The 27324-nt window shown below is 34.9% G+C and overlaps 1 protein-coding gene across 1 annotated transcript in view; it reads left to right on the top strand.

The window, feature by feature from the left end:
* Positions 1-27324, top strand: part of LOC138707725 (solute carrier family 4 member 11-like) — a 412766-nt gene that overhangs the window by 280753 nt on the left and 104689 nt on the right. The window contains exon 2 of the mRNA XM_069837591.1: positions 9817-9857. Within this exon, the coding sequence (XP_069693692.1) occupies positions 9840-9857 (18 nt within the window). The 5' untranslated portion in view covers positions 9817-9839. The remainder of the gene's footprint in view (positions 1-9816; positions 9858-27324) is intronic.

Genomic DNA, 27324 nt, shown 5'->3' with positions numbered 1-27324 from the left:
CATATTTCATACCTTGATATTACATAAAAATCGGGTCCCTACTTATAAGGAAAGGATAAACAAGACATTTTCCCTGCCTAAAATTGAGGCTCTAGTGTAGTGCTGTCATTGCTATAATATAGAATTAAATCTCTCCTCCGACATGCACAAGCGTCTCATGTGTTAGAAATAAGTAAACCTAATCGAAAACCGTGTGGTCGCATGTCCACGGGTCGTAATCCGTCCTTCCTGTCACCGCCAGCACAGTGTAAGCTAGCATTTACTCTATTTATTTACGTTTTCTTAGTTTTCGCCTCGATTCCTTCGCCCGTGCTCCGCGGACTAAAATACTTGATCACTCAGTGCATAGGCCTTAAAGAGATTTCCTTCCATAAGCAACAAGCGCTATTTTTGACAGTTGGCAAGCATTCAACGTCCTGTTGTGCTATACCGACATCTTTTCCATGCATCAAAACTGATACTTAAAAGTTTCATCATAGTTTTGATAGGATGTGACGTATAGCAATGCGATCTAACAAAAATTTCGGCGGCAGATAGTGAGGCTAGCCTAGCGGGCCTCTGCCCAAAGTCACTCGGCTGGCGACGTCATAAGTGCCTGTCACGGAGTACTTATGGACTCGGGAGTATTTTGGAAACAGCACTTGCCCTTCTCGTAAATTGCTTTTTGTTTACAGCGGGCCGAATATCTTGAGTGAGTTCCATAACATTTTAAGTTATTGCGTAAGTAATTTTGTGTATTCTTGTGCAACTATGGTGCGAAGAAGAACCAAAGGTAAGAAGTTTCTTAAAACGCAAATTTATCGCTCTCCTCCCCACTCCGCTCTCCGTTCCTTACGTCAGTACGACGACCGGATTTGAACCAGAAGCAACTGGAAACAAAGGAGTACTTCGTTTGGCTGCTATGATTTGTGGTGGAATAATACGAAGTATATACGTGCAATTAATTTGTAGTAATTTGCAAGAAATTCTGCATAGCTAATTCAAACATACGTTACCAACAATACAGAAAACTTTAAGAATATTTGTAGCGATAAACTGCTGTGATTGCTTTCTTTGTGACGTGCCTCTTGCGTGTGTATTTTAGTCTTTGAACGTTACCGGACGAAGAAGCACTTTTGCACAGTTATTTAAATTTTCACGACCGAAACTTCGCCAAAAATATTTTCGATTACGTTTAACAATAACACTGGCATGTAACCATTTTGTCACAGAGGATTTTTATATTTTTTCAGTTCCTCACAATGGATAATCGCACACCCACAATTACTTCATTCGATTCATCACGGTCAATTCCTTTTTAGAAATATAAGGTTTCCGAAATTTCTTAAAATATGTAGTTATTGAAGTCATTTACTAAAAATCGATACATATTTAAATTATTTCTATTATTATGTTAAAGACTGTTATAATTACAGTGAACAATTATAAACGAAGTACCATCTCTGAATTTCTTTTCTTTTTTTCTTAAAAATATTGCTAGAAAACGTGAAAAATATAATCTATTTCTTTGTTTATTTATGTGGTCTTCTTTGGATTTGTTAGGCATAAGCCTCTTCAATTTGTGTTTATTTTGTGAAAAGAATATTTCTCAAGAGGCGCTTAAAATTACTTTGTGTTGAAGTGTATCGTCAGTGAAGAGAATTCCAAAAGCAGGTAATAAATCCGGGGATTACATGCAGAGGTGTATTGGTAATCTGCATAATGCATTTATAATTACGCTTTCCTCTTTTGTCATTAGTTACAAGTAATTTATTTTGTCATTATCGGTCGGTGTTTAAACTTCTTTGATGCAGAAAAATTATCCTAGTATGACTTTTTTGAAATGTTCGTTTAAATTTAGAAGTTTTTCGTTTTTATTTAAGAAGTACAGAAAAACATCACGTATAAAAATTACAAACATTTCAAAGGGACTTTTATGACAATTGAATTAATTAATAAACATATACAAATATGACATTTTTATTTAAGATTGCTAGTAATACACTATAGAAAATCAGAATACAGTAAACTATCGGATTTAGAACACTTAATTTAACCAAAAACGGTCGTATAGATCTAAGTGATACCTTCAAGTTAAAATAATTCGAGGGCTTAGTGTGAAACTGATGTAACTACAAAAATTGACATTTTTAGATCTTCACACCCAATCTATAATAATTCGTTCTTCTACTTCATGCATGTCAATTGATGCCCATAGGAGCAAGCGCGCGCTTTAGAGCTCAGGAAACCCTGAGCGCTTTACAGCGGAAAGGAAAGAGACAGACGAAAGAGGTAGTATATGCCGCTTGGTCGAGCTATATTCAGGGATGGCCAGCACTGATTCAATAGATAAAAGGAAAAGAACTTATTAAAACTGTATCCAAGTTAATTTTTAGATTTACCTGAGAAGTATAAGTCCATAGTTTTAATTTTAATGATCATTTTTCACAAGTTTTATTTTTTTATTAAAAAGAAATATTTTCTCAACTTTTCGTATAGAAAAATGAAATTTTCAGGTATATGCCTATTTATTTAGTAGCCTTACAGAATGTTTTCGTAAATCTAATATACCGTACTGTATATACGTATTACTGAAGATAATGTATTGAAAATGTTGAAAATATTCGCATGGAAATTGTTTGTAAGGAAATTAATTAACAAAGCAACTACTGTTACATCATAAGCAAACGATACGTGCCCATGTGTTGTAAAAATGTCAGCTCTATAGCTTCAGCAGATTTCGAGAAAATAATTTAATATACTGATGATAGGAAGTTGCTCACAAATATCACCTTAAAAGCATAATGCGATAAGAGTTTTGTTATGTAATATTAGTTACACTTAAAACAGATACAGTACCTAGGTAACTTTGCTTTGTACTGTAATATTGTTTTGATTAGTTTATTGATTACTTTTGTAAGGCTAAAGATACCATCAATATAAATTCCAACTTATGATGTCATACTCAATCTCTTTCTTTGGAATATCACTTTCTTCATGAATGATGTGTTTCATTCACTTAGTACAGTATAATTATACTACTATGGAATTTAAGTGAATATTCCTTCTTAACTCTCTATTATGTTATTAAGATTTAAAACACAAGTGCAATATTAAGAAATCCGTGTTAGTACTTTTGTTTCACAGACAATATAGATAATATTAAACAGAAAGAAGTCATATAAAAATAACGACATAACATTTCACTTTCCGTTTGAAGTTTGTGCACCACTGTTTTCTTAATCCAACAGGTTGTTTATTCATATACACAACCCTTCCTCTTTCCATACTTAGCGCTTGCTGCCCGCGCACGACGTCAAAGTCAGAAAAATACGCTTGCTTTGACATCACTGTTCTACTTGGTCACAAAAAATCGTAACTCAGTTCCGAACAGTCTTGTATATAATACAATTCGTAACCACAAAACATGATGGTAGCCTACAGATCATATGAAATAAAGCGTATTACCTGTTAAGGATTGTCTTGTGAAAAACGTCGATTGTAGTTACGTTAGTTTCACATTAAGCCCTCAAATTATAAGAAAATATTAAATTTTCCAAATTTGACGTTTTTTTCTATTTTTATTAATTTCAGAGGAAACTGGCATGATACGAAAATCTGAATACAGAATCGGATTTAGAACACTTCAGTTAACTCAAAACAGTCGTATAGACCTAAGTTACAGTACATCATCAAGTTAAAATACTAATTTAAAAAAAAGAACTTCGTCAATTTTGACGTTCTTCTGTTTTATTTTTAAAATTTTCCGAAAAATCTAACGTTACACAGAAAATCTGAATACAGAATTAGATTCATAACACTTCAATTAACTAAAACAGTCATATTGACCTAAGTTATATAATGAAGTTAAAATATCACTTAAAAATATGTACTTCATCAATTTTGTCGTTCTTCTCTTGTATTTTTAAAATTTTCCGAAAAATCTAACATAATATAGAGAAAATCTTAATACAGATTCAGATTCAGGACACTTCAATTCGCTTGAAACAGTCATTATCGCGTTAAAAATAAATATATTTTAAATTATGGACTTCGCCAATGTTGACTTTTTCTTTATTATTTCAAAAATTTCAGTAAAACCTGACGAGATGAAGAAAATCTAATTACAGATTCGGATTCAAGGCACTTCAATTAACCAAAATAGTAATCTTTGCCCATAAAGCAGAAAAATGTTTTAAAATGCGTATCGGTGTAATGAACAGGCCAAAGACGTAGATCATAACTATTTAAATCTATTACTAAAATATTATTTTTTAACATTCAAATGTATTTTTCTTGTGTGTTTTGTAAAGCATGTAATAATGTTCAAACATCTACTGTGGGTTCGTGGTTACAATTTTATTTTTTCCATTGGTGTAGCAGTAGCAATATTTTATATAGCGAGGTTCTCAACTTCAGAAGAAATTCAGTGTCGAAATTTATTAAGGTGGGCGAGAAATTACCAAGAAATTTTGCCGGAACCCAATATCAGAGACAGGGTTCTACTACTGGCTGTAAATTTAAGACACGTGGCCCACAGCTTTCTCAAAGTAAATTCCAATCCGAACTCATGCTGTGCAATGACAATTTGGCAATCTGAATTTCCCTAAAATCCCTCTATAGCATAGCTGATTAACTTATCTTGTAGTTTCGCTTTCAATTAATATTGCTTAATAAAATATTCAGAAATTAAATTTCAAAATGAAGAGGGATAGTTTAAATCTAATAATTTCTATTAACACTTTGTCACATTAAATATGGGTAGTTTCTGAAATTAATCTCTAAATTTATTTCAAATTCCCAACACGTATGAAATCATCCTCGATAACCCGTGTACTTTTTCAAAACTATGTGAGAATTACTTAGTATTAATATTCTTTTCTTAGCTCATTTCTATATTTCATTAATACAGTAATACAGTTTCATTCACGTACTGAAGTCAAGCAGTGGCGGTATCATGACACTACAAACTGTCTCTCTACAAGCAGTAAGAGGTGATTTCGTAAAGAATGAGGAGAACTTTTTTGTTGTTCTGTCGGACAAAATGTAATATGTTTACTTTGCTCAAAGGTTCAATTAGGAATATATAAAAACATTAATTGCCACGCTGAATAATGTATTATTATTATTATTATTATTATTATTATTATTATTATTATTATTATTATTATTATTATTATTATTGACCAATAAGTATGTGCTTCTATAATTCTTCTGTACGTGCATGAATATTGATACTTTTAGACCTTCTCCCTAGAAGGATAAAATTATTAGGATTTATCCTAATTTTAATCTTCTTAATCTTTAGATGAGGGCAACTATTTATTAGTTATTCATTTAATAATAATATTGTAGAAAAACTGAGTCAATATTATGTGCCAACGAACTGTTAAACGTCAGGAATTGACATGTCTTAAATCATAGCCAGGAAGAGAAAGATGAGATAAATAAATGTAAGGAAGTCGGCTACCTAATGGGTTTTGAAATATCTCGTGCTCTAAAGCTTTTTAATAGAACAGAACTTCTCAGAAGAGTAATGATTAAAGTACCTAGCTTAAATAAATTAAGTTTTTAATTTAAAAAAAACTACGAATTTCTCGACCAAGTATCGAGAGAAGAATTTAGAAAATTCCTGATTATATTCAAGAGGAAGGTTAAAAAAATAAACAAGAAGAATCGTATATTATTCACTGGCTCTTGATGACAGCAGTGACTTTACTGATACAGCAAAGCTTGAGATTTTTATCCACGCGATTGATCAAGATGTTAGTACAGGAACCACCACTGGTTGTAGTTTTCATGCCAAATACCTTTCCTCCGTCTCCTTACTTCATAGGCTGTCTGTCGCATGTAATCACTGCAGCTCGAGTTTTGATCACCGCTGTCTATGGTGCTTCACTGCTTTGCCCTAGTCCAGATATAGCCTTTATTCCTATCGCTGTGTGTGTCTGTGTGCGGACGTCTGCTGTGAGAATTCAGAAAATATCGTGCAGTGGCGTACTGCCATACAATAATGTGATTTTTCTTCAGTTTATTTCGAAAGAAATAGAAGAATATAACTTAAGGGGAGAGGATGGTATTTTTTTTTTACTTTTTTCCTATTTGGTGTAAAATATTAAGTTTTTGTATGTAGAGAGCTCATAGTTGTGGCAACTCAACCAAATAAAAATATTTTGAAAAAAAAAAATTATTTGGGGGCCCAAATTTGAAAAAAAATATATACCCTATGCAGGATTGTACTAAAACCGATATATCTAAACCGTTTTTAAATACAGATTCAAACAGTTTTTTGCAATGTATTTGCAAAAGCATGTTCTACAAACTGTCTGTAACAGAATTTTGATATTAGTCCCTACGTTTGTAAAATAAACAATTAAAATTTAATAACAATTTTCCGATTTCTTTTCTTGCAAACAAACGGACGTATTTTTAAAATGAAACCAATTAACAAATTTCTGTTACAGAGAAAGGTTTCCTAATAATCTAAAGAATGTGTGTTCTAAATCCCATGCATGTATCTTTAATAGTTCAGAAATTATATCCATTTTTGTCTGACAATGTAGCAAAAAAAAATGAAGTTACTGGAAACCGATAAAAGCGGGCGTGTGATTTAAAAATCCATAGCGCAGGAAGTTTAAAAATGACGTTCTCAACATCCGATTAGGGCACAAATACCCACATGAAATGCATTTCACGCATATCAAAGTGTATTTTAAAGAAAAAAAGTTTTTTGAACATTTAATTTACCGGAAACAACAATAAAAGTGGGCGAGTGATTTAAAAATCCATAACGCAGGAAGTTTAAAAATGGCGACTCAACATCCGATAAGGGCACAAATACCCACATGTTGTGCTATGCATTCCACACATATCACAGAGTATTTTAAAGATTTTTTTTTAATTTACTCATTTTTCACCAAAAAAACACCATCCTTTCCCCTTAAATAATCTCACCTAGAGAGTAATACCTGAAGAATGAATGATAATGAATATTGTTTATTCCTACTGATAGTATTATATTTATTTAGAGCAACCTCACGCATTATTCACAGGGTTCTACTTCGTTTAATTGCTATGTCTTTCGACAAAATTTAATGACTAGCATTATTATTATTATTATTATTATTATTATTATTATTATTATTATTATTATTAATGCTATTGTCATTGCTATTATTAGGCTGCGTGACTCGGGGCTCTAACACAATGCATGTTACCGCTGATCTGGAGATGACAGATCTCCCCCTAGTACAATACACAGCATCGAACGCAAGACATTCAGAGCAAGCTACCTTATATTACGCAGAACATTAGAATGAAGTCACACGAGTTCATGCATTAAATGGGGAAGATTCAGCTGCTATGACAACGGCAAAATCCCTGATTTAGAAAAATGTGTATGACAGTCTGCAATTCATATGGAAACTTGCCACAAGTTATGAAGCAACTGGAAACGCCTGGTCTACAAATGTCCGAAGATATTAAAATGATTTAAAACGTAATTATGAAGACACCGCAAGGACCGTATCGATGGCTAAGAAGTGATACCTCGTATCTTCAAAAATGATCATTTAGTTTAACTACAATATTATTTAGAATAACTAAATAATAATACTAAAATAATAATAATATTATTATTATTATTAATTATCATTATTATTATTATTACTCAAATTAAAACTCACCTAATTAATAGAATGAATCGCAGCTGGAATTATCAAGTGCAGTGGTTAGGCATTACATGAAGTTTCATTTATTTATTTAGTTTTTTATTATTCATTTTTTTATTATTTACTTATTTAGTTATATAGCTATTTATTTAATTAATTATTTACATAGCTATTTAATTAGCTATTTATGTATTAACTTCTTATTTATTCACTTATTTATTTTATCTATCTATCTATCTATCTATCTATCTATCTATCTATCTATCTATCTATCTATCTATCTATCTATCTATCTATCTATCTATCTATCTATCTATCTATCTATCTATCTATCTATCTATCTATCTATCTATCTGTCTGTCTGTCTGTCTGTCTGTCTGTCTGTCTGTCTGTCTGTCTGTCTGTCTGTCTGTCTGTCTGTCTGTCTGTCTGTCTGTCTGTCTGTTCATCCCTCTGTCTAGTCCTATCTATCTAGGTTATTAATGGAGAAATATTCGCTCCGGTACCGTGGATCGATCAAATGAGTGCGCTCCTTGTGTGATGACATTGACTTAATATAAAATAATATACATGCACTAAAACTACACGTAAGTGCATGTTTGAACCAATAAATTACTGAGATTTGCGATAAATTAATTAGTTTAGGAAATTGTATATTTATTATGTATAACTACTTTTGTATATAGATCATTTTTTAAATAATTAAGTTTGTACTTTTGTGAACTAAGATCAATAAATCTATCTAATCTAAAAATATATATAATATAATATAATATAATATAATATAATATAATATAATATAATATAATATAATATAATATAATATTATATAATATAATATAATATTATATATATTGTGTGTGTGTGTGGAACATGGAGTAAGGCCATGAAGTGAAAATATCAAAGGAGAGGGATTCTATCCGGTGCTGTGGATAGCGCCTCGGCGTAGCTCAGTGTTTAGAACGCCCAGTGCGTAGAACTGGGGGTCCCGGGTTCGATCCACAGTGCTGGAGCTGATTTTTCTCCATTAATAACCAATGGTAATCATAACAGGTAATTTTGTAGGACTATAAAAATTAATATTTAGTACCTATCTAGATCTGTCTATTTATCTACGCTTACCAATTATTGTTTGTCAGTTTATTTGTCTACTTGTGTATTGTTTTGTGCATCTGTATCCGTTTATGTATTTGTTGGTTTGTTATTCATGAATAATAAATTCGTAACCAAATTAAAACTCAAGTAGTACTTACAGGGTGAATCACAGCTCACATCTCACCCAGTGGCTAAGTATTTCCGCTCTATTATTATTATTATTATTATTAATATTATTATTATTATTATTATTATTATTATTATTATTATTATTATTATATTGTCGCCCTCGGTAGTGCAGTTGGTATAGCGCTGGCCTTCTATGCTCGATGTTGCGGGTTCGATCCCGGCCGAGGTCAATGGCATTTAAGTGTGTTTAAATGTGACAGGCTCATGTCAGTAGATTTACTGGCATGTAAAAGAACTCCTGCGGGACAAAAATTCCGGCACACCGGCGACGCTGATAATCTCTGAAGTTAAACCATAATTTCTTTTTTATATTTATTATTATTATTATTATTATTATTATTATTATTATTATTATTATTATTATTATTATCTTTTTTAATTATGGTTTATATAATGACGCTCGCAACTGCAGAGGTTATATCAGCGTCGCCAGTGTGCCGGAATTTTTGTCCCGCAGGAGTTCTTTTACATGCCAGTAAATCTACTGACATGAGCTTGTCACATTTAAACACACTTAAATGCCATCGACCTCGGCCGGGATCGAACCCGCAACCTTGAGCGTAGAAGGCCAGCGCTATGCCAACTGCGCTACCGAGGGCGACATGACTTTAATTATTGTAATTTTTATGATGTCTCCATGTTGATAAAAATAAAGATAAAAATGAGGACTGCGACGATGACATAACGATCACAATGTGGTTGAAGATGACGATGAAGTAAGGATATAAAAACGACGGTAACGAGATGATACTTGATGGTGGTGGTGGTGATTATGATGACGACGAACGGTGACGGTGACGATGATGTGATGATGATCATGATGTTGGTGCTATGACGACAACATTGATATATTAATTAATTATTTATTTATTTCTTGTTTCAGAAGACGGAGAGGAAGTAACACTGATGTATTCCAAGCACGAGGTAAGTGAAACAAAACGATAAATATAGAGCGGAAGTTCAGGCTGAAAACAAAGAACTCACGTTGCAGTACAAGTGTAGAGCTCGCACGACCGATGAATATATTGGCTGGAATACAGTCACGTCTTAAACCCATTCTACACTTAACGTTTTACTTACGTACGAGTCGAAACGTGTGTGGACGGCAAAATAGACGTGTTGCCTTTAATGAATGGAGACGGACGATCGAACAGAATACTGACAGGCTGGAGCTTTGTTTTTAGGTAAAACGCCAGGACGTCTTGAAATGTAGACTTACTTCCGAATTTTGCTTTTTCGGGTGTGACCCAGTCACAATCTTATTTATACAACAATTTGTAATAATTATGTATGAATATGAGATTGGTAAGCAAGTTTTTAATTTTCAAGAAAATTCATATACGAGTATTACAATGGCATTGTAAAATCTTTGTTGATGTATGTAATTTTTGCTTGCAATAATAAACAATCTTATATCTTGGGGGAGAAAAAAATAAGGGTCGTATTCATAGACATTTTTAGCGCGGGCTTCCGGTGGATGATCAGCGTTTTTCGTATTCATAAACCAGTGTTAGCGATAGGATATGATTTGGATTCTGTACTAGTAACCAGTGGATAGCCGGGGCTAGCTGAGTACGCTCGTAACGCGTGCTGCGAAATGTCTATGAATAGCACCCTAACTGACTTTTCTTAGTCTTCCATTAGCTCTCGATTAGCGCTGACAGAAGGCTACGATATAACTATGAATTCTGAAAAAGAAAATGCTCCCATGACCACTGCCGCAAGTCTTCTTTCTGTCCCCAAATATCTTAGTTGTTTCCAGTCTCTCTCTTAATCAAGTGTCATGTTTTTGTATTTCTGGCGTTAGTAATGACCAGACATATCATCTTGGGGACCGATGAGTTAAGTTGACTGGAACACGGAGTATACAACTATGTTGGTCGTCTAATGAACATAAACACTGTTTCCAAGGAATGATAGGTTACATAAGGACATTTATTAGAAAATTAAATAAATAATATATTACAAATGAAAATAATCTAAATACATCTGCCTTATTTAATGCAATGTGCTATCGTAAAATATTTTAAAATAATTTTGCCTTAATGTTACATAGATTGGCAACTTTTTATTTGTGTATTTTACAATAAAAACTTTAAAGTGGAGATTTTGTAATTTAAAGGACGGGATACCAGCCTTTACCATAATATCACACAAATCCTGTTAAAATTGTAATTGTTTATTTGAAATGAAATTACCTGTTGGCAGATCTTCACTTTCGTTTTTCGATGTAAGTTTTTTATTTTCTGTGTGTTTCCTAGTGTTACAATGTCTCTGTATATATTGACATTTGTCATCCCGCATGTTTACGCTAAACAGTTTGCAAGTAATACATTCCTATTCACATCAAAACATTCGCCTCGAAATTCTGTCACAGATTGATGCTTCTTAGATCCCTTTTTCTTCGTCATGATGCACTATAAATGCGCTATATATGCAGATAAGTAGCGTACTGACAGGTAGTGACAAACTTTATGCGTGTCGTGGTGAAGAAACAGTTGTTTATTTCGTAGTGTTTCTCCCTACATAGGCTGTTGTGTACTTGTGCTGCTCTTGCAGCTCTAGACTAGCTTATGCTCTAGCATTCAGTTAACTTGCATGCACAGTGTTCCCCTCAATCGGTGCCCAAAGATGCTGTGTCTGCTAATGACAATAATTTCAAATGTGTCTGTATCTGTTCGTAAATAAAATTATCAGCGTATTCCGAATCTCACCGGTCCGGTGGCATCAATGACGTCACGTTGCAGCGAAATAAGGAACAAAACTGGTGGAAGGATCGATGGCTGTCATGGCGACTGTATAAGTTGTTGCCTGTGCTACGATAGCAAAATTTTTCGAAATTTCCTTACTGCCATCACGTTCAAAGAAAAGAGATCATAAACAACTTATTTCTTGAACCGGTAGTAATGACTGGTCCGTTGACATGTCCGCTCATAAGTCATTAACATACTGTTTTTACGTTTTGCTCATTACAAACAACACAGCAGAAGCAAAGCAGAACACACCGCCATGACACAACAGTGCACGATGTTATTCGTCTGCTAATTCCCGCCCTATACAAGAACCAATCAGATTCACTGATGGCGGCTGATGGAGACTGCCACCACCTCTGCAAGCTGATGGCACCAGTGTGACACCGGTGGAGCATCAATGACGTCATCGGTGGAATTCGGAACACCGTGATGCCATCGGATTGCTCACCGGTGAGATTCGGAATACGCTCTATGTCATTTTCCAGAATCATGACGTAATTCCCGAAGCAAATTCATACGAGAGAATCTGTCCCTATTCAGCAACCATACTCTACATCACCGTGAACGATTAATTTTCTTCTTTTTAATTTCGCGAGACACAATGACAGTAATTCCTGAAATATTGAAAAATATGGAATTAAGAAATTTAAGAAGCAACCAAACAAAAACAAAAGTAGTACAAAACATGCCTATAAATTCAGATACTATCCAATCGGGCGAGAAATATGCACAGTACCAGAGAAAAGTAATGGACTTACTCCTGGTGGTCGATTCACAGCGCGATTTACACGATAGCATTTGCAGAGAGAGGCAGCGAAAAGTTACCGCACTATGCAGGGGACGTCGGAGAACATATTGCCCGCAATCCATTGGTCGACTCACCGGTAAGCTGTAGCAGCGCGAGTGGGCGTTCATTACTATAGACCTAAAATTCCCGAGTGGTGGGGATGGAGTGCGCGGACAGCGGGAAGCGTACGGAGAATTTTTTTGTTCACGAATGGAGTCACAAATAATGCTCAATAATAAGTGTAGTAATGCAATACTACGTAATAACATGCGCTCAACAAACACGTCCCCTGCATAGTGCGGTAACTTTTCGCTGCCTCTCTCTGTATAAAGAGATTGACAAGCCGCTCAGAAGATTGGCCTTTCGGCTCGTCTCAGAGGAGGGGCTCACGACAGGAACAAACATGGCTTGAGATCAAACTGCGCATGCGCGGACTTCTCATGCAGTCCCAGCGTGATCCTTAGCTGGACTTATTTTTGCGTGCATATATCAGATCAAATGAAGAAGTTCGCTTCGTACTCCGGTTACACATCTTGCATACACGAAGGTTAGGTTTGGTTAGTTTAGGTTTTTATTAACCAAGTCCGCACAGGCGTAGTTTGATCTCACAGCCAAGTTCGTCCTGTCTTGAGCCGCACGTCATCTCAGTAGCTCAGACAGCTACCTGTCCCCCGAAAGGGAGCGGGTTCGAGCCTTACCAGAGTGAGTTTTTTTATTTTCTGAATAATATTAAAATTGAGTTTGAGATCGATGTTTCAGTTTGTTTAACAAAAAGTGAAATAATTACTGCTCAACCCCTATGATTTATTATTAGACTTGGTCTTGAAATAAAGTTGCAATTGTCAGCTGCATCTTATCGCCACTTTCGGATATGTACAATATTTATTTTCATGTTTTGTGGCGCAGATTACGCGGAGGGAGCTGTTAGATATCTGGCGAGGACAAAGTGGTTTTTCTGGAATTAAAAAAAAGTTTTGACTACATACTGAAGAAACTAGATTTAGTAAACTGTAATGATGACATGTCATTGTAAGGATTATTAATGACAATTTATATAGAATCTGTAAGAAACAAACTGAAAGTAATGGAACTCTTAGGAAAGTTTTGGCTACGAACAGTCAGTGGCTGAATTGCACTGTAACTTTTCCGGAAAATATGTTAAATGCAATTAGACCGTGTGAAGCGCCAGCATCTTGTCCTGAATTGACACCTAGTCCCAGCGGAAGACAGCGGCGGATTTTCAGGGGAGGCAAGGGAGGCCGTGCCTCGCCTAATATTTTACCAGAATACAATATGACAGTATTAATTCCAGCTGAATTGAGATCAATAAGTTATAGCAAATGAGGGACATTTTTCCTTTTATATAAATTTTACTATTCAGATGTAAGTTACGTCGAGTCGACCACATCCAGTTGGTGAAGCTCGCTCGCTGTACTGCAGATAGTACAAATTCGTATCGAAAAATAACAGATAGCGCTGAGAGAGATCTCTCTTCTAACTCGTTGAGGAGACAACTATATCACTCTCCTCCCCGCTAACCATGACAACAGCAGTCCAACCAAAAAGATAGCTCGTTAGCGGAGTGTTTAAACTTACTACGCACCCAAGTTAAATCTGCGTTCGGAAAGAATGTGTATCATCGTTCCCTCTCCCTCTGGTCTTTGTGACCTATGAGTAAATACTGAGTTGATAAAAAAGGTGTTTACTGTTCGTGCCAGCGAGTTGTATGAGATAGTGGTGAATAAACGTGCGTAGGAGGTGCTGAAAGTGTTGTACCCTTATAAATACTGTGAAAGTGTTAATATTATGCACCGTATTTCTTACACATCTTATATATTACCTCACTCATTGCATCATTTCTTGTAACATGACCTCACTCACAGACGAAACAGTAGGTTGTATACTAACAGCTATAACAATTAGAGCTACTAGCGCTCGTCTCTTGCATTCACGGGACGCAAATTTAACTTGGGGGCTTAATAACTAGAACGCGCGAGGGGAGCCGAATTTGGAGACGTCCCACTCACCGCGGACAACTGTACCTAGTCACGACTGCTTTCGGCTGTATCGGCAAACTCTCTCTCTTTCTCTCTCTTTCTTTCGTTCTTCTTGGTTTTAGAAATTGAGTCACGTGTTGTTAGTTTTCTCTTCCTGCGTAAAAGCTTTATTTTATGTTGGTAGATTTTTCTCTTGTTTGCGGGTGTTCTGTTACTTTTTTCTTTTGTGTTACAAGATATAGGGTAGAGTAACATAAATCGCACCGCTTCCTAAATGGCACCACTGCTAATTTAAAACAAATTACTGTAGTAGTGTAGCATCTAATGATATTGTTACAATCTACCATATGAACTTCCACCGTGTGACTTGATTTCTGCCACTTCTTTGTGCTAGCAACGTGGTGATAGAGTATTTAATATAATCGCTCATATGGATGTATATTTAGCTAACATTTTGTAACTAAATAACGGATTTGTAGGCAAAGAAATCCATAATCTTAAGATGTTATTGGTTAAAACAAATATTAAAGAACATTTAACGTAGTACGATTTTCGAACATGTGGTGATTATAGGCTAGAATGAAGGAAATAATAACTTATGACGTAGTTTCTTAATTCGCACCACTTTGTAGGTGCCTAATTCGCACCGGTGCGATATGAGCAACTGTAGCAATTCTAGCCGTATAAAAGAAGGCCCAAAAATTTTAACTGAACGAGGAATGCATCAGGTGGGTGCAATATCAAGTGGTGAAAAGGGTGTTAATACAACAAGTGTGTGTTGTACAAGCGCACCAGATATTTTGTGCCACCTATGAAAATTTTTAAACGTCAAACAGTGCATCCTACATTATCAGCTGGTGTTCTTCCAGGGTCGTTATTTGTTTGCTCTGATTCAGGTTACATCAACAGTGAACTATTTGTCGAATAGCTCAAACATTTTTTTGCCATTCAAACCTGCCATAGAAAAAAGTGCTGCTTCTGTATGTCCACCTATACGAACCATTCCAAAAATTTAGAAGCTAGATTATCTCGGGAAAATGATGTGCTCCTATTTCAGCTTCCTCGTCATAATACTCAGAGGCCCAGCCTTTAGATGTTTCTATCTTCAAACCATTTCAGACAGCTAAATCATGAAGCAGTTCTTAGGTGGCTTCGAGATAATCGTGGAGAAAAGGTGACGCAGTTTATAGTTTGAACTGCCTGGTGAAGCACATGGCAAATGTGTAACAATAAAAAACGCATTCAGGAAGTTTAAATGTTAGGTAATTTATGCTCTATTTTTTTAATTTCATTTGAAGATGCGTTACTCTCTTTCATTAATTTCAATAAACTTATAATTTGCATTTATTACATTATTCATATTAAATACTGTTCAATATGTTCAATATTAAAAGCTTTCCTTCATCCTGTTCTCTGCAGTTAAAGAGGTGCGATTTAAGAAACCGCAGGTGCTATTTAGGAATCTAGTTGCCTAAATGGCACCACTGACAAGTGTTTCGAAAATGTCATTCTACTTCAAAAATATTAAATCAAATTCAAGGATTCTTTTTCACATAAAAGGTAAATGTTCTGGGAATGTATTTCTGTAAAGGAATGCAGAAAATAAAAATTGTATTGTTCAATAAAAATTATAAATGCTAAAGTGGTGCGATATACGCAACCTTACCCTATTTATTTATATAGTATATTATATATATCGAGAGTTTAGAAACAAATGCAGATTTGTGTGTAGCTTTTTCTGATAGTAGTTGTTCAGTATGTTCTGACCTAATTGATTAGTTTGCGAAGAAAGAGGATCGTCGAGTGAATTTGCTGTACAAGTAGGCTATGTAATAGTAATGAGCAACCTCAGGATTCTTAGGTTCGAACCTATTCTGTTGCCATCTCGTTACTCTCGAAATATTGCTTTTCTTATTCGTTTTACGTAGCAACAAATAACATTCTTAAATTTAATATGACTTAAAAGACCTAATTCGTAGGTTAGGACTTAAAATGGCCTAAATAGGCCTAATTCACAGTAGGGGCATTAATTAAATGAGTAGTTTGCGGATGTAATAATTTAATAAAGATAGTGTTGTAGACATAATAAACTTAAGATGTATTAATATTGGTAAATAGTTCCATAAAATATTCCATCACCACGTGAATCATCAGGCTACTTTTTAGATTTATAATATTAGGCCTGTAATAACGGATATTTGAATGTAAATCTAACAGTATTGTAATATATTAACAGTATGTTGTTTATTTTTATTTTTCCCCGTGCAATCCTATAAATTCCTAAATGTAAGATTTGAAATTCTGAAACTAGATGTGAAAAGTTAATTTTAGTTTCTTGAAACCTAAAAATTCGGCGCTTGGCAATGAGGTACGTGACAGGCCCTATATTTTTAAAACGTAAAATGCGAACTCTCATCAGTCACGCCTTGGCCTCCTCAACTTTCAAACCCACCGTCCACCACTGGCAGAAGAACGTCCTAGGAAACTGTTTGATGTGAACAACAAGAAATTTAAGAAATGAAAAGTGGAGACGTTATTAACAAGTGCCTATGAGTAGATACAAATTAACTTACGATGGTCAGATTACTTTAAGATTGGAATAACTAAAGTACAGTTTTACATAACTTTTTTCACAGCTGTTTTTATATTTATTATGTTTGATAAAGAAAAAACTGTGTTGCAATTAATAGTTTGCTTTTGTACCTTTGTGCCAGGTCGTGTCTAATAATAACTGATAGCAGTTGTTCAGTAAATATTCCACTTTTTATTAAACAATCTGAAATATTTATTTTGTCCCAAGACTGTAAGACTCACTATTCAGAAAATATCAATTCACTGGAATGAGGCTCATACCCCCTCTCCCTCTCCTTCGCCCGACACTCAGATGTCTCAGACATCCGAGTTATTGAGACGAGACGGAAGACTTCACTTCTGCGCGGAATTTCAATATATTCACGAAGGTACATATTTCGATTTTACTGCAGGATTTATATTCATTCACTCATTGTGTTCTGTCCAAGGGCAGGTATTTCACTGCAAGCGTAGCATTCTCCAATCTTCCCTATTTCCCCTCCTACCTCTTAATCTCAGCACACGATCCGTCTAGCCTATTCCTTCTATTGCATCTTTCAGTATGCAGTTTTTTCTTAGTGACGCAGACATTTTCTTTTTCTCTTTCTGATAAATTCCAGCTATAATACTGTGTGTGTGTGTCTATATATATATATATATATATATATATATATATATATTCAACTATGGTTGTAGTGAACCTCTGAGGACCACATATTTCATTCACTATATCCGAGGTTCACTAAATTCGAAGTGTCTCTCTCTCCCAACCTTAAATGACAGGAATGAATAAAATTGTGACAAACAAATAAAATACTATATTATTGTATCTCCAATGGGGGGGGGGGTAGCCCTATTTTACATATGTATGCTAGGGCTATAGTTTTACACAAAAAATATTCATAACCATAAAACAAATTGAAAAGAAAAATAAATTAGCTTACACAATGGAAATGAAACCTAAACAATCCGTAATTTAAACATTGCGATTGCAAATCAAACATCAGTCATCAATTGAGACATATAGAAAAAGTTACAACACATAAACAAAACATTTCTTATAGCGGTACTCTATAACACAATTAAGCAACTTTCCCTAACATACATCATAAATTAATACACAATAGTCACACAAACACAATCAAGCATCCCATAACTATGACTCACATACACAACAAATCAAGCATCCTCTACAACACATACACTTCAACATAATAACCATACATTTAAAAGTTACAAATTTGGCTGCAAAAGAATATATAGGACACTGTTACTAAATACTGTTATTTCTACAAGGTCTTAAATACACCTGTAATAAATATGTGAAATTCCTTTATGCAACATTGCTTCAGAAGAACTTTTGTAATTGGTGGTGAGAAAGTTGTATCGCACATGCTAAGGTGGGTTTCTAGTCGGTATCTCTTGCGTTCCTGTAGTGGGCATCGTGTATACTTTGTTGTGTATACGTGGGCATACTGTAAAATACTATACAGTAATTAAAATATTTAATTTTTGTGAAACGGATTACACTGTATAATGTTACTCACAGTTGATTTACTTATACTATGCTGACGACCCATGTCCGCTTGCGAAAGACAATGTTCGATGTCATTCGCCATATCTTCCAAGGAAAACACTTTACGCTTCGACATTTTTATACAATACATTCACTGTTTGAATACTAGAAACCGGCTGGTCAGGTAGAAATGACAATCGATGTTACGGTGTGACTGCGTACTCAGTCTTGGAATTTTCCGGATCACTTAATAGAAACTGGGAGGGGGTGATGAAGTTTGAAAGCCATCGGAATGTTACCTTCATATATACTCTGGACATAATGTCCGTCCCCTTTTAATAAAAGAAGGCAATTTCATTTTCCGTTGTTTCGATGCTATCCGTCATAATGGAAATGTTTCTGAGAACAGTAGAATAGTGCTTGAGAACGGAATGACAACCCTTCTACGATGGAGTGAGGCAAGGTCGTCACACGTTGCCTGGATTTACAGTACAGCTCATTGTCTAGGAATCGCTAACCTTACCTTTGTCCTTTGACGCTAGACGGATCAGGGGAGGGTCAATTTATATCCACACTTTTTTTTTATAACTGTTACTATTATGATATAGAACATGTTCAGACCATGGTATTCTCATTTTGTTTCAGAAAAAGTATGAAGTTAACGATTCAATAAAGACAATCAAGTTTTTTGGTTGAAAACCTAATTATATGGACTAAATTTCGAAGTACAAAATATCCCTCCCTTGGTCCAACTTGTAACAATTTTTTTATTCGAAATTATAAACATGTTACAACAATAAATAGTAAATCCATGGCGCTACAGCCAATGAAGGGCCAAGACCGACCAGCCGGCTGCTGGCATCACGTCCACATGGCGAAGCAGAGGTGGACGATCATCCAACTAAGTTGGAGGTATCGTGTGGTTAGCACGATGATTACCCCAGCCGTTGTAGCTGGTTTGCGAAACCGAATTTTCGCTATCTATTGTAGCTCCCCAAGTGCATCACGATGCTGGGTGAGCACCAGTCCCAAACACTGGCCGAAATTTCATGAGACAATTTCTTCCCCCATGAGGACTCGAACCAGCGCTCATTCCGTAACGCGAGTCCTAGGAGGATGCCTTAGACCACGACACCACTGCGCGGGACTATGTTACAACAATGGACTTATTATTCGAAACTGCAAACATATGTTGTAACAATGGACTTATTTGGAAACCAACATTATATTACATTGTTGACATTGCTGCACGGATTGAAAACTCATTTTATAAACAGTGTTATTCTGTCTGTGACTGTGGCATGATTCAGAAATACGAACAGATGATTATATAATATGGAAAGTAAATCGGAAGCAGTTTTAGATTATCACGAGGAAGAAAGTTATGATATTTTTGATGAGTGTGTTAGCGAAACTGAAGATGAAGTTCATCAGATTGAAGACATGGACTGTGATTATGATAATAGTGATAATGATGATGACGCAGAACCCAATTTTACTCTATGAAATTCAAGTGACAGTGAAACTGATAGGAATATTAGTGATAACAACAATAGTGCAAGTGTAAGAATTGTGATGTATGTGACTCAAAATGGAACGGTTTATGTACCTAATCCGCCTCGTCCCACGCGAAGAACTGTTGCAAATATAATACGTGGAAAACCTGCAACAAACTGGTCAAGCAACCACAATACGAGAATCATTTGGAAAGTTCTATATTGATGAAACTGTGTCTAAAATTGTGCGACACACAAACGAGGAAGCAGAGAGAAGGAGTGTCGAAGAAACAAGTCCAACTGAAATCCTCGCATTCATAGGTACTCTCATTTTGATGGGCGCAAATAACAACAACCTGGATTACCATGACTTATGGTCCCAAGAGCTTGAAAGGTCAGTATACATAGCCAGCATGAGTCGGAACAGATTTCGTGATCTTCTGTCATCAGATTTGATGATAAAAACACAAGGCAGGTTAGGAGATCTAATGACAATTTTGCTCATTTACGAGAAATATTTCAACTTTTGAATGACATTTTTCCGAAGTACTGTACAGGTGGTAAAATACTACCATAGATAAAATGCTTCCCTGTTTCGAGGCAGGTGCACATTTAAAGTATTTTTGAAAGAAAAAACCGGGTAAATATAGGATCCTCATCAGACTTCTTGCTGACTGTGACTATCGATACGTTCATAGTCTGGAAGTTTGTGCTGGCAAACAAGAAGGAACAACTCCTGAATCAAGAGGCCCTAGAGAAGTTGTTAAAAGGCTTGTTGCCCCAATAAAGAACACAAGTCGAAATGTGACTACTGATCGGTTCTATACATCGGCCGAACTTTCTGAAGATCTGTACGAGTGTAAAATTACTTTAGTTGGCACCGTGAAAAATAATCGCAAACATATTCCTGAAGAAGTGAAAACCATAACTGGAAGAGAATTGCCTCAAGCAAGTTCGCATTCACTGACCCTGCATCTGCAAAGCCATCTGTCCTAAACGTAAGAAGAACCTAATCATGCTGTCATCACAACATCAGGATGCCAAAGTTTCTGAAGGTGGAAAAAAATCAGGTATACATTTATTCTATAACTCAACTAAAGGCTCTGTTGACACCATTGATCAAATGGCCAGGATGTATACTACTAAGAGAAGTACCCGTCGTTGGCCGCTATAAGTATTTTACACCCTAATTGATATTGCATGCATAAATTCTTATACACTGCACATTATGAATTTCCCAGACTGGTACAAAAAGAAAACAAAGAGGCGGCGCTTTTATCTACAGGAACTGGGGTTACAACTAATCAAACCAAATGTGAAACATCGTGCTGCAAGCATAATTGGACTGCAGAACAATACCATCATGTCAATGAAAGACATCCTCAAGAATAAAATCACCAAAACAACGCAGAATCAGCAGCAGCCATCAGGGAAAGCGAGGTGCCATACATGGAGCAAACAGTGTCGACCAAGAGTGAAAAACTAAACAAATTAGCAAAAACAACCATTGTTTATGCAAAATGGAACTTGTATGTGTGTGGAAACAGTCAAAAGACAAACATATGCTATGAGTGTGTGAATGAGGTGGATGAATCTGAATGAAGATGTGAATGATGTATAAGAATTTGTTCAAGCATTAACTTTCAATAATTAATTTAATTTGACAATTTTCAAGATATAAAATATATTTGTTTCTTAACATGCAATATTTCTTACTTGATTCACTTAATAAAGAACTAATACATACGCAAAAATTGTAAATACAACTATAAGGGTAAAATATAATGGTGGACATTATTTAGCCCTCCAGCGTGTTACCAAAAAATGCTTGGTCCACCTAGGGTTGAGTAAAGGAATAAGAAACTTAGAATGTTGTTCTCAACACATTCTTTCAATTTTATACAAGAAGGTCTGACTTGAAATAAGAATTTGTTAGGATAACAATTCTCGTAACTCCAATTTTTAAGGTTCACTATAACCGAAGCCAGGGTTCACTAAACGGAAATATTAGTGTACTTTTTAATGTATGTCGGTCGAAACCAACGATTTAGGTTCACTATAGCCGAATGTTCACTATAACCGAGTTCACTATATCCAGAGTTGACTGTATATATATTCATTTATTATTTACAGCAATTCCATTTCCTTTGCATCTTTTTAAGTGTGTTTCAGAATGGGTTGCAACAACACTCGAAATAAAACGAATTTCAATAATGCTGTTAGCGACAATTTGTATATCTGTGCTCTAGATCTCTGATCATGCGCAGTATCTTATATCTGGGACTTTACAATATTCAAGCAGCCCTATACTTTTTCCTGGTACTGTACATGCAAAGAACTAGCAAAAACTCTAGCGAGGAAAATTCATAGAGATAGTTGGAAGAGATTATTGGGAATGCCGAACATTACGTCTATGTGAGACAAAATATTGCATATAAAATTCTCCGATACTTTAATGAAAAAAAAATGATTGCGCTCAAAGTAATAACTTGCAATAAAGAAGCAGGGCTGCGTGATCCACTACAGCAATCTATGATTTAATGAAAATATCGACAACAAAACACCTATAAATATGTCTACTAAAGGAATAGGTTCAATAACAGTGAAAGAATTGGAAGTTACTTTGAATAGATATGAGAATAAAAATTCGCTTGTGCCTGAAGAAACATATTTCGAAGTAATAAAAAATAGAGAAATGTTTTTAAAGTTACGCCCGTTGCATTTTCAGAATGCATGCTGGATAAATGGACAATTATCAGACGCCTGGTTTGTAGCAAATGTTATGTCCATATTTAAACAAGGTAACCGTAAAAACTACAAATTATAAAGGCATTACTATTTTTTAAACTCTGTACGTAAATTATATTGTGGAATTTTAAATAACCGACTAAAACTCATTGCTGAAGCACTTAAAAGAACAGACGAGGACGTTCTTGCTTGATTAATGTTCTTTTGAATAAACTAGATCATACATATGTCAGAATCTTCGAAAAAAAATATACTAACAGAAAAATATCGTCTCAAGTAACACCACTGAAAACATTTAAGAACGTCCTATTACGAGTGAAAAGTTGCTGAATAATGTAAGAGGAGGAGTAACAGACAAATAATACGGTTATCAATAGATGAAACTACAGATTCCGCTAACAAGTAAATCGCTTTTGTTGTAGGGACAATTACACTTGATGCCACACGTTAAAATGTTAATATCAGAAGAGTTGTAGCGGATTAATTAATTATTCTACAATCACAATTATTAGTGATGGGCAGAATCGAATAATCTCTTCTCGAATAATATTAAGAATCGAAAAATTTATTCGAATAAAAGTTCTCGAATAACTATTTGATTAATCACCGGCAGATTCTCGCTTCTCGGTTCTCTTCCAGCATGACAGCGATAACAATACTGGGTGTTCATTTGATAGTGTGTCATGTCGTCACTGTTGATGAGTCAGCGATTTGAAGCGAGTTTCAGCTTTTGGATCAGAGAAGTTGCCTATTAATCAAGGCGTTCAATCTGAACTTGAGAACGTGTACGGTATAACTTGAACATCGTAGCATCAGATGGCGGTCTGTTCGGTCTGTGTGCTACCATAACTTCTTTCGAACTGTGTTTTGCGCGGGCAAGTCGTACGCAGGGTATTTGTTATCATCGGTTCCGTACGGCAACATTCCACAATACAAATGAAATGCTCCGTGTCCATGTTGACCGTCGAAGTTAATGTCAACAAATACGTAAGTAATAGTCTTAACCCTCTCCCCATATCCCGACAGTAAGAAAAAAAATTACCTCAGTACACATTCCTGCCACTACCGGCGTTGCCGTACGTATCTGTAAGTACTCTTCTGAATGAACGCCTTACTTGCTAGGCAACTTCTCTAGCACATAAGTTATACACCTCTGCGGAAGTGTAGGAAGATTGAATTCTCTAGGCTCATCGACTAGTTACATGACTACATACAGCGAGCCATGACACACTTTGAACTGAACACCCAGTAGTAGTGAGAGCAGTATATTGTGCAAGCGCAGGAGTTTAAATTTTTTTATTTTAATCACATTCTGGTAGCTATCTGCAACTTCCGATAAAGATGTTTATTCCTACGTTCCGTAATTAGAAGAGAGAAAGAAAGACAAGAGTGGTGAGATAGAGGGAGACGATCTGGAGCAAGTTTTTTTTTTTTTTTTGCACACAACTACTCACGTTTGTGGGCGAATTTAGCCGAATGTATACGATTGATGTGCAATCGGTGTTCTCATTCTTCACTTCTCGCAATATCGACCATCTGAGGAAATTATTCGAATACTTGTTCACAATTCGAGATATATCTCGAGAACTTACAAGAATCGAATAATTCAAAATTTTCAATCGAATACTCCCATCACTAATCACAATCTTACTTCATTATTTCGTATTTCTTCAGATATGTCTTCAGTGATTTAATGGTTGTAAGCAAGAAAATGTAATGCTGCTATTTACTCTTGGTGCTACTTTCATGAAACAGCAGCGAAATAAAAACTGATATTATATCCAAATTTGTTACAGTAACTCTTTTAGTCCACGGTTTTCATCCTTAATTTTTAACATAAAACAAATAGTTCTGGACGCGCCAACGCATTTAAGCGAATACCACCTGGCATTCCATTGCCTCCGTTGCCAGTGGGGAGCTGATTATTATGCTGTATTATGCTGAACATCATAAAAATTGTTAACATAATCTATCTCTTTGACGAAGAAAGTTATTTCTAAGTAAATGCATTAAAATAGTTATTTGCGATGCAACTGTTAAAGATTGAGTTTATTTTGCGAATGTTTGCGAAACGAGACCTCAGACCGAGTTGAGAAAACCTAAGAAGAAATAATAGTTTTTACACGTACATCGTAGACTATCGTTTAGACAGCCGTTCGCAAGTGCTGGTATATGAACCATTCCCCTCACTTCTCCACTGCTGTATTCTCCCTCAATATAATAGTAAAACTTCATCACATTAAGAGCAAGCAATGATGCAACTCAGTAGTAGAGCAATAGAGTGCACAAAATGTCACCGGTTTAAAACCGAGTGCTCCATATTTTAAATTAAATTTAGTTCTAATTGTTCCATATAGTTATTAATTGTGCCATTTAGTTATTAATAAGTTGTTCATACAGTTAATTAAATTTTTGCACGTTTTTAACTAAAATAGTCAGTTTTAGAAGCAGGCTGTGTATTATTTGCCGTGTGACTTCTGGCAGGAAGCAAATTGGCAATCAGGGCAGGAAGTTTAAAGTCAGTATTAAAATACTTTTTTCTGGTTTTTGGAAGTATATTTTGCACGCTACCTTGTAATAGTAAATTTTTAACACGCTTTCTTAGCGCTAAAACTTCTACATTTAGGAATAGCTGTCTGGAAACTTAATTTCATCATCTTCATCACAACTCTCAAACTTTTATACTTCAGTCCTTTATTATAAACAATAAGAAATGTATAATAATCAAAACTGAAAATGCCTGACGCTCTGAAATAGAACAAATGCGACATAGTCAATAAATCAAGCACAGCAAGGATCAGTTAAGGGTTTGGGTACAGCTTAAAGTAGTAAAATTTTGGAAAGATTCAACATTTTTTTTTACTCCATTACTCTATCTTGTACATTAATGAAAATTAGTATGTGTAAAACACTGTCCTTCAGTTATATGATAAAAGTATTTTTACGATTTAAAAAAATTATATATTTTCAAAATTCAAAGTTCACTGTGCAGTGATGAAGCGATTCCCTCATGACTCAGAGTATCCAACATTCTGTGATGAAAATTTTTGTGTGTATTTATGCATGTCATATCTACAATATGATGCAAAATCACTTCTCTATCTTTCTTAGATTGTTATAAAAAATAAGTTTATTTTAAAAAATGGTCAAATATCTAACTCAAAATAAAAAATATATATTATGTGTATATATGTGTATGTGTTTATTCACACTGCAAATGGGTATATACCCGGTGGCAGTGGTAACTAATTACACTCAATAATGACAAATTAATAATAAACACAACTAATAAACTACACTGATTCTATCCTGATTTCACTAACACTTCAAAACCATTTCACTGTTCAAATATTTTGCACAGCCACTATGAACTATAGAACTTCACTGACACAAACACACTTCACTTACACAATAGACTTCACTGACACAACACACTTCCTCACTGATACAACACTTCAGATAACAAAATATCAATTACACCCTTTAAATAGTGTGTATAATATACTACCGTCTATTAGTAAAGTTCTTAAGCCTATTTTTAAATACATTTTTGGTTATTGGTAAAGCCTTTATTAAGTCTGCAGGTAAAGCAATTCAGTTTTATTAAGGAATGTAGTTGAAAGAGCATGTTATTGTAAACACGAGTTTCAGTAATAAAATAAAAGAGAGAGAACATAAAAAAGTTAACAATATGAGTTATGAGGGAAACGCTTCATCACTGCACAGTGAACTTTGAATTTTGAAAAAAAAAATATATATATATTTTAAATCGTAAAAATATTATTTTCCTATAGCAGAAGGATAGTGTTTTACACATACCAATTTTCATTGGTGTACAATATAGAGTAATGGAGGAAAAAAATGTTGAATATTTCCAAAAAAAATTACTGCTGTAAGCTGTACCTAACCCCTTAAGGAAAGAATGAAAAATAAATTAATATGGATATGATATTAGCTCAGAAACGATCAGACGGTTTACGACAATTCCTGTAGACCTATCGAATATTTCCTGTTCTTGCCTAAAAAGTCATGTGAAGTTAAGAAAAGTTTTTATCGGTGCAAGTTCTGTGTACGTGCAAATCTTATGCGATTCACTTCACGTACTTTTTTAATTCGCGTTGTTATTCATAGTAACATGTAGCTACACCCATTAAACAAGAGAAGAAACAAAATGGGTTAACATGTGCAATAATGCAAATATGATAGGCCTATATATTTTTTTAATTAAATTCTTATACACAGTAGGGGAACTTCATTGCACCCTGCAACTAATTTCACACACTCAACTCTTAAGTACTTACTTCAGTTTGGTTCAAGTGCTCCTGAATTCGACGGTATTTAATAGTACAGGATTTGATAAGAAACGTAAAAAATTATATATTACAGTTATATATATTTTTATTTTGTTGGGTTATTTTACGACGCTGTATCAACATCTAGGTTATTTAGCGTCTGAATGATATGAAGGTGATAATGCCGGTGAAATGAGTCCGGGGTCCAGCACCGAAAGTTACCCGCATTTG

This window comes from Periplaneta americana, chromosome 10 (genome assembly GCF_040183065.1).
Source record: "Periplaneta americana isolate PAMFEO1 chromosome 10, P.americana_PAMFEO1_priV1, whole genome shotgun sequence".
Classification (NCBI taxonomy): domain Eukaryota; kingdom Metazoa; phylum Arthropoda; class Insecta; order Blattodea; family Blattidae; genus Periplaneta; species Periplaneta americana.
Note: the sequence above shows the minus strand (reverse complement) of the source record. Positions and strands in the feature narration are given on the sequence as shown.